At 40.7% G+C, this 14209-nt stretch overlaps 1 protein-coding gene across 1 annotated transcript; it reads left to right on the top strand.

Annotated features, from left to right (window-relative positions):
- Positions 1 to 1879: 1879 nt before the first annotated feature.
- Positions 1880 to 10409, top strand: LOC119744355 (phospholipid scramblase 1-like). The gene is made up of 9 exons (XM_038220236.1): positions 1880 to 2061; positions 4082 to 4232; positions 4785 to 4862; positions 6613 to 6689; positions 7451 to 7581; positions 8192 to 8312; positions 8594 to 8696; positions 9620 to 9678; positions 10102 to 10409. The coding sequence occupies exons 1-9, from the start codon at positions 1927 to 1929 to the stop codon at positions 10144 to 10146; spliced, it is 900 nt and encodes a 299-aa protein (XP_038076164.1). The 5' UTR covers positions 1880 to 1926; the 3' UTR covers positions 10147 to 10409.
- Positions 10410 to 14209: the final 3800 nt, after the last annotated feature.

Here is a 14209-nt window from a genome sequence, read left to right as displayed (position 1 = left end):
TATGGCCATCAAATAGCTTGGTTTTTTTCGTGTTTAACAAGTCAAATTATGTCAACCACTTCCCCATTAATAGGGAAAGGAAGTCTCATGACATGGTAAGACTAGACGCCAAGGGCTGCACGTCAGGGTGGATGGGAGAAGTTTTCACCTGCCACTAGATGGCGCTGTTGGTGATCCACCTCAATTGCGATTCTGTTTTTGGCGACCTCATTTTTGGTTACGCGATTCTGCCGACAAGAATGATGACCTTTTACAAGCATCCCAACCAATATACCGATTAAATGACACATAACCCGTACCACCGGCACAACGTGGAGCCTCTTTATCCAACACTTCAATGATTTGGGCGACATGAATTACAATATTGCAAACAAGAACGACAAATGGCGGTGGTGGCGGTGGGATGGGGTGGAGTGGTGGTGGAAGGGGGGGGGGGTATATACAACCCCACATCCTTCTGGCAACTCCCCTGCTCGTCAAAACAACAGTAGATATACAATAAACTGTGCCTCTTTGAACTGTATACTAAACCCCTTACGTCACGGCCGAGGAAAATGTTTTATTCATCCATGGCGGTATAGAATCTGTACTTATGTTATACGTTTAACATAATAATAACCGAATACCTTCAGTGAATGGTGCTGTTCCAGGTATTATTCCCTTCTTCTTTTGCTGAATCGGGCTTCCGGGTTTCGCATTGCCGTTGTACTGCACATCATACAGTCTACCATTAATTAGTATAAGTACTTCGATGCATTGTTAATATCGAAACCAATTTCAACTACACGTATAGTTAATTGCATTTTTCGAAACCACTTGATGTGCACGGCAAGCTTGACGAGGCTTTGGAAACGCGGCAGCCCTGTATCATTTCTGACCCGGAAGCGAAGTTTTCACGAGATCGGACAATATCAAAAGAGGGCGCTCTCTCTCTCTCTCGCTCTGCATTATGCATATTCATGATGTCCGTGGCTTTAGAGAATAAGCTATATATAACACGGAATAATGTGTATAAATCACCAGCAATTGGCAGCTGATTCGTGGACTGGTTGGAAGTAGTCCTGACTTCTAATCAGGTGATTCGAGTTCAAATCTCAGTGAGCGTTTTTCACTTCTTCTCATTTAAACTTTTAAATAGCTAAAGTGAGGAAGCAACATCTTGGATTTATGTTGTGGGGAATAATGCATTAAATATGCATGGAATGGACCAATCAAAAGATGGGAAACGGATGTCGTTGGGGAAAAAAAGATTCGCGGCCCGGACTGTTATGAGTCGTCTCTTTAGAGTCAAGTTAAAGCAAAATCTGGGTTAACTACTGCAACAACAGTTAATGAAGGAAACACGCTTTGTCAGTTCCACATACAATTTGCCTCTCTACTGTACAGTTACACATTCAGACATGGCTTCATTCATGTCTCGTATTTTCGGTTTTGGTTCGTCTTTTTATTTGGTCTAGTTCTGTTTTGTCTCATCAAGTCAATGTTTCTTAATTTTATATACAATTGACAGTCCCTGAACATTAAAACCTTCATTTTTATGTATAAATATATTTTTTGTTTATGTCTATGTTAAGGTTTAAAATAAAAAAATGAAGAAATAATTGACAGTTTCCAACCGTCTACTGCAATATTACATAACAAACAGCAGAATATTTGTAGTTCGTTCGTTCGTGTGTGTGGTCGCCAACTTGTTCAAGATTGGTGCTTTAAACGGGCAGACTGGAAGAAAGTCAATCTGCCGAACATTTATAGTAAATATGCAATAAACGGGGACCAGTCTATATATAGGCGTGTTGTCGCAGTTGAACTTGGACTCTGACCCCTTTTGTACTCCACGCAGAGCAATACGTGCGCTAACCTGTTCCCGGCCCAAGTGAACATTATTGTCGCCTGATAGAACGTTGGCATCACTAAACTAGTAAAATTATGGCTTCCGAGAAGTACGGTGTTCCACCGACCGGCCCCGCTCCGGGCGCCCCGCCACCGATGGCAGCCGGGGCCCCGCAAGGCTACGTCTCGCCACAGCAACCTCAGGTCCAGATGGGGGCCATGCAACCCGGGGTAAGTCGGGTTATGAAACTGTTTATGAAGCTACTTCATCGCCATTATCGAATGGAAAAATTATGGGGAAAACATGTCATTATGCACTGTGCCTATTATGTAAACAGTCGAAGCGCAACAGTCCGCCTCTGCCTTTTAACATTTAACGGGTTCATGTTGGTCTCTAGAAAAGTGGGCACGGGCCAATTGCAGTGTAAGTTGGTATTTTAAGGATATCCTGCTGCCTCTTAGTAGACTGAGTATCATCCGTTGTTCGACGGAGCCCGCAAGCTCCGCAACAACGTCTGATATAATACATGTATGTGCATGCAAATTGTATGTGACCCCGCGACTTTAGAGCAGAAATCGTCATTTCGAGCAGACATTAGCCTAAGCTGTTGATGGGTTAGTTGGCTCAAGGGCGGATCCAGGGGGGGGGGCCAAAGGGGGCCATGGCCCCCCCCCCCCCCCAAAACGAAACCAATTTTTTTTTTTTATGTGACATCGCAATAAAGGCAGGCAATGAGTACACCACCATCTTTTCCTCAAAAAAACATTGGTTAAAGTGGTCAGAAATTGCCTCAGATCGCACCACAGAGCATCTAGAATCCAAAAAAGGTCTAGTTAAAAGGATACTAACCTCTAATGTCTTACCGTTCCCGAGAAACTTAAAGACGGAAAAACCGCTTCTTTACATCAGACGCTGTGGACATTTCGTGGCATATGCATACGTGTTTCCAGCCGTGTCCCTTCAATGTATGATACACGTTGTGCGTGTACCAACCTTACCATCTGGACCTGACAACAAAATAGGTCAAAAATAATGCAGGCTGTGTGAACGTTATGTGGACTAAGCCAGGTCCACATAAGGTTTCGCCCTCCGTCTGGAAAACAGGTTTAGATCACCCAAAAAACAGGGTCATCAGTCGTAAAATGAAGAGCAACACTCAAGGAAATCAGGACAAACTATTTGGGTTGAGAAAGTTTTCACAGTGTGGGTAAAATATTTTTTTCCTCCTGTTTTCCTTAACTGTGCGAAAACAAAGGAATGTCCACATAGGGTATGTAATGTAAACATGAGTATGGGTGTACAAGCATTACATTCACTTTTGTGTGGACTTCCGAAAAAGATAGGTCCACATAAACTAGGTAGCAGCGACGTTGTGCCCACGTTCCCACGTCCACACTGTGCTCCCCTCTCTGGAAAACAGGTTTAGAGGCATTTTGGGGTTAGGTTTATCAGTGGGAATAATGAAGAGAAACACTAAAGACAATCATAGAAAACAAATTGGGTTGAAAGAGTTTCCATAGTGTGAGTAAAATGAGTTTTGTACACAGGTTTTCCGTAACTACGCGAAAACAAAGGAATGTTAACACTACTTAACGTAAACATGTGATCTGGTACACGGTACCCTCTGGAGACATGTGCACAACAGGGAACACAGATTGTATTGTCTCCACAGAGCAATTTCTATAAGTACGTCCCCACAAGGTTATCACGAAATAGATATGTGGATTTTACTCAAAAAGAAGGGAATTTCCAAGGTGTGCATGGATCGTTCGCAAATTGAAGTATTTTATGTAAGGGGTATTAAGTCCGAATTTCAGCCCAGGAAATTCATTCTAGTTAAAATAGGAGCATTTTGAAAGAACACTTTCAAACTCGAAAACTTTAGTACACGAGAACAAAGAAATGACTCCACAAGGATACACATTTCAGTATGTGTGCGGCAGGATTCACAACTATAGCACTCAACTCGATTTTTTGGAGTCAAAATGTTGACCCCTCGAAATACCGTTTAAAATCATTTCGTTTAAAACGAGTTTTGCAGCCCAATTTCGTGCATTCCATCCAGGACGTAATTAATCCTTTAATCTAGATCGGTAGAGCCTTTATGTGAATATCCTTTTTGACAGACAACTTTTTCTTCTCGATAATTATTTCATCTCTGCAAAACAAAACCACCCATATATGCATTTGGGTTGCACTGCGGGGGATCCCAATATATGCGGTCACTATATTTCTTTTTTTTCTGTAAAGTATGCCGGTCAGCAACCTGGGGTGAGTGCGCAGCCTGGGCAGATACAGTGGATGCCGCACCCACAAGCGATGCCCGGCTGTCCACCTGGCCTGGAGTACCTGACCCAGATCGATCAGCTATTGGTCCACCAACAGGTGGAGCTCTTTGAAAGTGAGTAACCAAAGAATGTGTGGATGCTCTTTCGGAATGTAATTTTAGAAGCTGCATTACTTAATGAACAAAAGGACTTCAAAGTTGGATGGGTGCCTCCCCTATTTCTAAAAGCCATTGCCAAAATCAGTCACATTCTAATGAAACATTTCAGGAATGCCATTTGACTCAGTTTTATTGTGTCATTGTCCACTATCAGTAAGCCCCCTCTCTCCTACAAAGAAATACGTTGGTCATGAAAGAACCGCGGAGTAAAATAGTATAAAGAACAATTTATGTTATTTTGCAACTCCAAATATTGCGTTTGCAGCACCCATACTGAACTTTGTAAAACAGGTTTCACACTTTCATGTTTTTGTATTTTAGAAGTAACAATATGGTAAGGCATTTGTGTTGAGCCGTGGTATAACTAAACTTGTTTTGCATTGAAGAGATGCTTTCTTCAGTGCGTCCAACGCATCCGCGTCTGGCCTTTCCTGGGTCAGCTACTAAAGCGATAAGAACAGACATATTTCTTCTTAGTTACAAGTAAAACTGGATGTTTTCTTGCAGTGTTGACCGATTATGAGACCGAGAATCGATACCAGGTGAAGAACAGTGTTGGTCAGCAGATCTACTTCGCTCATGAAGGTACTGATTTACACCCAATAAACAATGATTTAAAAAATATGCGTCTCATTTGACACAAAATACCGGTTGGTCCGGTTCAGTTTGGAAATTGCAGAACATGTATAGTTTTTTGCAAAGTAGACCCCCACACTGATTTTTTCATATTTAACCCCCCCCCCCCCCCCCACCACCACCTGGGCTTCGTTTGGAACTGTAGTCCATAAAGCCTAAATCGGAAATTTCCAGACCCACTTGTGGAGCCGGGGAACATGGGTGTCGTGTGTCCTTAAAAAATGGAGACATTATTTACATTTTAATACCAGAGAGGGAGACATTGTACTAGAGATGGAGTGAATACGACTGAGTGTTTTGTAATGGATGTTGCTTTCTACTGACCCCCTTTCCTTCACGATTCGCTCCTAAGGTCAAAGGGGTCGCCCCTCTTGAATTTTAAAACGTGAGGCCAACTAAAGCTCACGGTCCCCTCTACCTACCCGGAAAGCTTAAGTGGTTCTGAAGCCACAGGTGATCCAACCCATATCCACTGGCCCCTGTGCAACAACTGATAATGTAGTAACCAACGGATATACGGATCACCAAGCGATCATGTCTCAACAATGTACCGATATTGTATCACCAACCGATAATGTAACAAAAATATACAGAAAGTGTAGTAAATGTTACTACACTGTCGGTCAATTTCTGTTAACAATATTGGTTATGACCGATAATTTAACAACAATTGACTGATAGTGCAGTAATATTTAGGTCAGTTTTTGTTACATTGTCGGTTAGTGATACAATATCGGTCAATTTTTGTGACATTAGCGGTTGGTGATACGCTATTTGTTGGTTACAACATTAGCAGTTGTAACACACTGCGACGGCTGATTTGTTTCTCAAATTGCTGTAAACAAAACGAATTCACAAATAGCTTGAATACTGGCGCGTTATTTATGGCGTACATTCAATCACACGGGCATCGTGTTTACCTCTCTGGATCACCGATTACATTATTCAAAATCTCTCCATAATGATAAGACCTCCAAAATATAAAAAGGTCACCATCGCCCTTGGCCATGGATAGGGCGGTGGTACCAGCGGAAAAGAAAAATAGGCAACCCCTAAACTGAAACTAGATACGTTGCTGTTATCACGCCCAAAAAAGCACTTGTTAAGCATTGTTGTGGTATATTTCTGCTTTGTTATCCCTGATAAGGCCGTAAATGATTAATTTACTGACGTCAAACAGAACTCCACCTGTGGTGTTTGGCATGGAAATTTTTGTATTGAATACTGAATTAAGCAAATACAAAGGTTAGATAAACACTGTGCTCGTCGTGTACCTTTGCACAGTACAGCGTGATACAGTGTTGCTCTTCTATATCACTCCTTGAGAATTTTGTTGTCAATACGCACATTTTGGTTCACATTTTAAACAGAAATCCCCTGAACTGAATATTGTCTTCCTGCAATATCACGTCTGAGCACCCTCAGTTGTCCAGAAAAGCCTGGATAATGTTAAATGTTTAAAGAAGTACACTTTTCAGTAACATTAACCAAAAAGGGATGTCAAATAGTTTTCGGGCATTTCAGAGACAGTTGCACAAAATGTGTTCCTAAGAACAATTCGTTGCATGGATCCTTTAATGCAAAACGTTGGATGTACATTTTTTATAAAGGGTAGTTGGTTTATTTTAACTACTGTGTGCGAAATCAACGTTTGTAATTTCTGGCGTATTTCAATGGTTCTTGTGTCGGGTATTTGCAGAATCTGGATGCTGTGAGCGACAGTGCTGTGCTGGCAAGCGTGGATTTCTCATGCACGTTACGGACAATATGAACCAGGTAATAGCTGTGCCTAAACGCAATAATTTGCCATGCAGTAGTATGTTATTGGTCCCTCGGAAACTTTACATACATGTTTCTTCTGAAGACGGTCAGAGCATACTGACCGGATACTGACCGGAACGTCGAGTTTATACCTCTGGTTCTTTTCAGAACCATTCTCTTAGTTGAGAAATTATTCGCACATGGTGTTTCCTCAAACCTTTCATTATTTAGTATCTCCACCATGCAAAGCCTCAAATATTACTTTACATACATGTATATATACACACACAAATTGAGACTTTGGGATGGGGATTAATCACGGAACAACAAGCTGATAATGTTGTTTTCTGATCTAATAAGGGTGGTGGAAGTCAAATGAAACAAACGTCTCCGTCAATATTGCCCCTTTGCTGTGATTTATACTATTGATTTTTTTTCATTTGGCAAACACTATCGATGGTTCAAGAGTGTGAATCGAGTGCATACCTTTTGAAGAGCTAACTTCATATAGATGAACAAAAAGAACACAGACAAAACAAACCAAAAACACTCAAAAACGCCCTATTCAGATTTGATCAGGAATCCGATACTATGTATGGTCAATAATAAATTGACGTATATAGAAATCGCCATCGCAACCACATGGCTGAATAGGTCAAATTTAGAACCTCGATTTTGGGCCAATCTGACCCGTGACTTTTTACAGTGTTAGAGAAATGGAATTAGAAAAGGTAATTATGGCTGACCACACTGTTGTCCATTTATTTTGGTTGCAGGAGGTGCTTCGGTTGAACCGTGAGTTCAAGTTCTGTGGCGGCTGCTGCTGGTGCGCCAATGCCGACTGCGCGGCTGCAGACATTGCAGTAGAGGCACCAGTCGGCAACGTCATCGGCTACGTCAGACAATCGTAAATAAGTCTAGCAAGCTTAATTAAGTTTATCCTGAAGCATTTTAAGGCCAAGTGAAATGTTTGTTTTTCATTGTGTTTAACTATCGCTATGTATACAACAAAATCTACTGTTGTTTTCAAGTAGAACTTGTTCGTTTTTTTCTGTTCAGATATTCATGTACAGAGCTCTACTTTTCGACATAATAGATGAACTATTAATTGATTAAAACGAGGGTCAATGTACGTAGTTCCAAATATTGGCATAACCCCATAAAATTAGTCCGGGCACGTTACGGTTGAGTTAGTTTGATATTATATGCTTACTTTGGTACTGTATGGTAAGCTATATGTATTAATTGTTTCACAGAGCAGAGTGGTCTTCTCAATACCCGCAGGTGGCACATAGAGCAAGTGCAAAGATTCAGAATGACCTTTAACCTAAAGCCAAATGTGGCACTTCCTAGTCTTACATAACCTTTTCGGTGAAATTTGTTTCTTGCTTTCTGAAGGTTTTGGTTCGTATTGTAGTGCTTTAAATTTTTAACTCATGATTTGGTGTCAAGCAAAGTTTATGATTCTTTTATCTCAGCACTATCCAATAATTGCACATTCCTCTTTCTAATATCAGACAGAGTTGGTGGTATCCTAACTTCACGATCATGAACGTGGCAAAAGAGACAGTCCTGAAGCTACGCGGACCATTTTGGTTCTGCCAAAACGTTTGCTGCACCGACGACATTGATTTTAAGGTAAAAAAATGCCAAAATGACTACCGGACCTGAAATCCTCGATTTTAGCCAAAAATCAGGGGTTTGACCCCCAAAAAACACACTTAACTACATTTCATCCCACTGACATACTACTCAAAAGGTCTTGTTGTCCGCTTTAATTTGATACCGCAATTTTGTTGTTGTGATACTAGTAGTTCTGAGGATTTAATAAATTTCCATTTTCAGCCACCATCTCATTTGTCAGTGAAAGTGTTTTAAGCAAGGGGCATTAAGTAAAGCGTCTTGTGATATTTTTTCAGATCATGGATCCGGAATTGACCACCGAGTTGGGCAAAGTGAGTAAGCAGTGGGGAGGAATCTTCAAGGAAGCATACACCAAGGCCGACAACTTCGCCATCACCTGTAAGTATGGGGTCTACCCGATGTTCCCCCAATGCCTATGTGCCCCAAACCCTTAGGGTTAGTGTTAGGGTTAGGGTTGGGGAACATAGGTATTGGGGAACATAGGTGTGCACTCTAGGCATTGCAGATCACACCCTCAAAAAGCTATAGTCGGATGCGACTGTAATTGAAGACTAAGCCCAGTTTAATCGGGTTTATGGACGCGCATATGGCCCGGATACCTCGATACATTTTGTGAAGACCCCTGATGGGGGGGGGGGGGGGGAGCCTCGGGGGCTTGAGCCCCCCCCCCCCAAGAGGTTGTGAATTTGGATATTTTGTCGGTATTTTTTTTTTTTTTTTTGACTTTGGTGATATGTATGTGGCCTATTTTCGAATAGTATAATAGGAGTGTAAGTGGCGCCACCAACGTCAAAATAATCCGGTCCCCCCCCCCCAAAAAAAGTCTGTGGCCAAAATCTTGGGTAAAAAAATTTGAAAAAAGTGAACATCTAAACAATTTGACCAAAAAAAATAGGCGCCCCCAACTAAATCCTGGTTGCGCCACTGGGTTCACGATTACGTCACACGCTGAACGCGTAAACGGCATGGCGTTCATTGGAGGAAAGTTATCACATCGCACTGGCACTAAGACAACACGCAATATCGTGGCATCACGTCATTCTCGACTCCACCACTGACGGGACAAAGGCAACATTTTGCCGATGAACATTAAAACTTGCACCCAGCGGATTAAAGCTGTCAGCTGTTTTTATGTCTTACTGTTTCAGAAAAATCTGACTCGAGGTTTGAAAAGTTTATTTGGCAACTGTAAAATAAAAAGAGTTTCTGGTCAGGTGCAACAGTTTGTAATGTTAGTGGGAGTGGGATTACATTTCAAAGGTCACTTTTGAATAAAAAAATTCCTTTTTTCCATTTGTCAGTTCCCATGGACTTGAACGTGGATATGAAAGCCTGTCTTTTGGGAGCTGTTTTCCTGGTGGTGAGTGTGATTTTCCAACAGCGGCATAGACGTAGAAGATCATTTTGCTTTTCATGTAGTTTGTTTGTTTCCGATAATAACACCACTCAAAACCCAAAGAGGACTGTTCAGAATCAAAACTGTTGAGTTTTCAGCTCGCAGTGGATATTACACTATTCGAGGAAAAAAACAATGCACAACATTTTAATTACGAAACACGATTTTGTCGATAACACTCTTTATTAAAAAAGAAATATCATTCAATTGACTGACCAGCCGGAATGATTTCACGAGGTTCTCAGAACCAGTACGACCTTTAGTCAAAGTAGGTTTTTTCATCAAAATGGTCGGTTACTTTTAGTGATCTTATATGAAAGTTGCCCTCACACGAATAATAGCCCACTTGTAATATTTCTTCTTCATTTTCTCCATTTTTTACTTCAGGATTTCATGTATTTCGAGCAGCCCAAGAACAACAATCGTCACTAGACTGGAGGGAGGACCTTGCGACTCGACGACGGCGTTGACGACATTCAACAAATTAATTGAAGTTTTTTTGTTTTACGTGGAACTTCTGTAACTTATAATATTTTGAACCAATGACAAAATATTCCTTGTATACCAATGTTGAAGTCTAGCTGAATAATGGTTAAACTCTCCAGATTCCAAAGAGTGAAATTAGGGACTAGACGTTTTAGAGTGAAAATCACTCTCATTTTTTATTGGACTAGTCTGACAAAATACCACTTCAGTCGAAGCTCGAGTGAAAACTCGATCTCTACGATTGAAGGAATTTCACTCTAAAGCGTCTAGTCCCCAGTTTCCGACTGTGGGAGTGAATCTCCACTCGAATGGAGTGAAGTTCCACTCTTTGGAATATAGAGATAAGTTCTTCGTAAAACAGGGGCGCAGAAAGACACAAAAGGCCTGTATGCTCGCAGTTGTTAGGGGAAAAAATCTACACTATAGACGAGCGAAGAGACAAATACTTAAAAGTGAACGTTAATCGAGATGATGCTAACCTCATGGTGCTCAGGGTTTGTGTCGAAAAAAATAATTAACTTAATAACCTATTCCGTTCACTCGAACTTTTATCAACGGCGGGCACTTTTTTTAGTGTGCGAAGTTTGCTGATACACTCTCTCCGAACTCTCTCCGAACACTCTCTCCGAACTCTCTCCGAACACTCTCTCCGAACTCTCTTCGTTGCTTTGGGATGGCAGGGTTATTGCGTTGTTATGCCTTCATCCCAAGGAGATCGATACGGAGATTTATTTCTCTTTCCCTTTTTTTTGTATAAGAGTTTCAAATATATAGTAGCCTTTCTTTTTCTGATTGGTCGTTAGAAGGAATTCTATTCCCTTAAAAAATTCTCCCTATTCCCTGAATTCGTGTAACGCCCCTTTTTTGTTTCTAATAGAAGCGCCCGGAAGTATAAGAACATAGAAAGGACCTGGCGTGAATATTCTTCATATTACAGTGCCGACAAGAATTATGAAAATCATGATTTGTTTATATGTGGCACATAATATGGATTCTGAACATAAACAGTTAACTCCAGTTACAGTAAAAGAGAAATGGATTTATCTATAAGTTGACATTTATTTGATAATTTAAAATCTGCTTGAAAGTTGACTACATAGAGATTACATAATGTGTATATACTTTTTGTTCCGATGCGTACTTAACTGTCCACAAATAAACATTCAGGGTGAGTCAAAAATACGGAGACGGTAAACCAAATGGTAGGACCAATTCTTTAATGAAGTTCTGCATGTATAGCACTTTCAAAATCTAGGATCTGGAAGCCTATTGAATAAGCTTTCTTGTAGTACAAGCATCATTCAAATCACTCATGTACTTTTCAAGTTACAGAATTTTGAACATCTACACCGTTTTAAAGTTCTCCCGACAGATCACAGAAAAAGTGTTCTTTTAGCAAAAATGAAAACAATTCACACTCATCCCTATGTGAATTGTTTTCATTTGCTGAAAGAACACTTGCCTTTTTTGTTATCTGAGGACAGAAGTTTAAAACGGAGTTTGTGTTTAAAATATATTTCATATTTTAAAATATATTCCATAACTTGAAAAGTACATGAGTGATTTAAAGGATTCTTGTACTAAAAGAAAGCTTATTCATTGGGCTGTCATATTCTAGATTTTGAAAGTGCTACATGCAGAACTTCATTTAAATATGGTCCTGACATTTGGGTTCCTTGTTTTTACTCACCCTGTATATAAATTTTCAAATTGAGGTATAGACAGAGTGAAAGAGAGTAGAAGTATAGGCAAGATGAAACTGATCAGGCAAGTGTGGAAGTTTATGTTAAAATGTAATCGAGGATGCTCGACTCCACACTGATTTTAATATTAAGAACGGTTATTTTATGTTAAAAAAATAAGAATTTATTGTCAATGTTAACATACAAAAGCCTCAAATTCTGACCTAAACAAAATGGTTTTCAGATGTATACGTTGGACTAACCACGGTTGTTAATTTTAATGGTAGAAAAACAAAGTGTGTACTTAATTACTATTATCGCTCTGGAATAGTTCATTTCTGAAATGCATTGAGGAGAGTTGATTGATATTTGTTTTAATTTGAAGAGTACGAGGAATCCTTAATTCCTACAGTCGTGTTGTGTGTGCAAAATAACTACCAAATTGTCTTAAATATAAAAGAGTAATCTATTTCAAACAAGAGTATATAGTTTAAACAGATTGCTCGATATTGTGGAAAGTTTCAAACATTAGTGTAAATTCTTGGAATAAGCTTATATACGTTAAAATATTTTGAAAAATGCTTAAGAATATTAATAAAAATGCAGCCTCAATGAGACGCCAGCCCGAGCCTGTGTACTCCTTACAATGTGACGACCATGCTGAGCCTAGTGCTGAATCTACGGTGGCTTCATTGTGGCATGTCTAGTCAATAAAGCAATTTCTCGGTCCGACATCTCCTGTGATGTTTTATGATAATTAATTGCTGCAACAGCCAACAGGAAAGTTATGAAATAGTCACCGCATAGGTTTTAAAGGTGTGATTAAAAATTGAAAAAGATTTGTGCTGTTTTTCTCATCAGTCGAATTTATATCAGTATTAACCCTAAAGGGGCCCGGGGCGGAATCCGTCCCCCTCAACTTTTTCTGCAATAGTCTTGATTTTTTTTCGCAACCCGAACTGTTCTAATTTTAGCCTCGAGCCTTGCGCATCTTTTGATACCAAAAACATAAAAATCAGCCCACGGGTTGCCGCGCAGCGAACGTGAAAACTGAATTTCCCCATGCATCAGTTTTCACGGTGCTACGCACCGTGAAAACTGAATTTCCCCATATACGTCATATAGTGTACACAGAGCAGAATTACCATCCGTGCATATGAATAATTAATTAGCCATAATTCCAAAACTCTTTAACCTTTAGTCATTAAATTTCTTGGGAATGTTCAAGATGACATGTTCTATGCATGTAGAGAGTTTCACATTTTTCGTGACTCGATGGCCGAGATCTGGGGGGGGGGGGGGGGCTGCTGAGAGGTGGTCACTGAATAACCCAGCCCTTTAAGGGTTAAAACTAAAGACCTTACGCTGTCTTTATCTGTTGAGGATTTTAAAAGGTCCCTCGTGTCATTCAAAGGTTTGGCATGTCTGCGAATTTAAATACTTCTCTAAAATCGCTTTTGTGATGAAGTACTCCATCTTCTAACTTTGTTGACATCCCCAAACTACATATACTAATAATTGAAGTGTCACGCCATTTATAATTAATCGGTCAAGTTAACGTTTCACCGGCCTATTTCAATATGATCAGAGCAAAATGGACTCTGACCCCTGTTGCCCAGACCCGGTACCAGCTCAGTTTGCGTTTCTATGCCAACTGTCCCTGCAAATGCGGGTTTCAGCTTCAGAACAACGGTGCGGGGAGAAAGATAAAACAAGATAAAACATGGCCTCCGAGACGAAGGTTGAGGCTCCCTCAGCCGGCCCAGCACCGGGGCCTCAGGCCCCAATGGCTGCCGGACCAGAAACTACGTTGCCTGGATATGTCTCTCATCAGCAACAACAACAGGTGCAAATGAGAACCATGCCACCGGGGCCTCAGGCCCCAATGGCTGCCGGACCAGAAACTACGTTGCCTGGATATGTCTCTCATCAGCAACAACAACAGGTGCAAATGAGAACCATGCCACCGCCAGTAAGTTAAATACCTCAATTTTAACATGCCATGTTGCAGGGAGAAACAGAGGAAACGTAGTGCTGGAGAAACAGTTCATGTAAACACAGTCTCTGCAGAGTCCAAGCTAGTCTTGGCCAGGGCGCTAGCGATCGATAGTGGATCGTGCACATCTAAAGGGATGATTAGACTAGCGCGCCTGCGAATTATGGAGTTTATTATTTTCTCGCTAGGCTTTCCTAGAGAACCAATCAGCGATCGCGAAATGGTTATAGTCAGTCACGCGCGCCTTTTTGAGTCTTTTTGGGGACAATTTTTATAGTCTTCGCGTGACGATTGTAAACATACGCTCTAGGTGCGGTGATCAAGCATCGCT

The sequence above is a fragment of the Patiria miniata genome, unplaced genomic scaffold, assembly GCF_015706575.1.
Source record: "Patiria miniata isolate m_02_andy unplaced genomic scaffold, ASM1570657v1 HiC_scaffold_7, whole genome shotgun sequence".
Classification (NCBI taxonomy): domain Eukaryota; kingdom Metazoa; phylum Echinodermata; class Asteroidea; order Valvatida; family Asterinidae; genus Patiria; species Patiria miniata.
The sequence above is the reverse complement of the archived record's forward strand: the minus strand, read 5'-3'. Positions and strand labels throughout refer to the sequence as shown.

Bases quoted from the DNA above. Each gene is read 5' to 3' on its own strand.
- LOC119744355 (XM_038220236.1), top strand. From the start codon at position 1,927: ATGGCTTCCGAGAAGTACGGTGTTCCACCGACCGGCCCCGCTCCGGGC. The intron at 6,690-7,450 runs GTAATAGCTGTG...TTTTGGTTGCAG, and splicing joins TTACGGACAATATGAACCAG to GAGGTGCTTCGGTTGAACCG. The intron at 8,313-8,593 runs GTAAAAAAATGC...ATATTTTTTCAG, and splicing joins CCGACGACATTGATTTTAAG to ATCATGGATCCGGAATTGAC.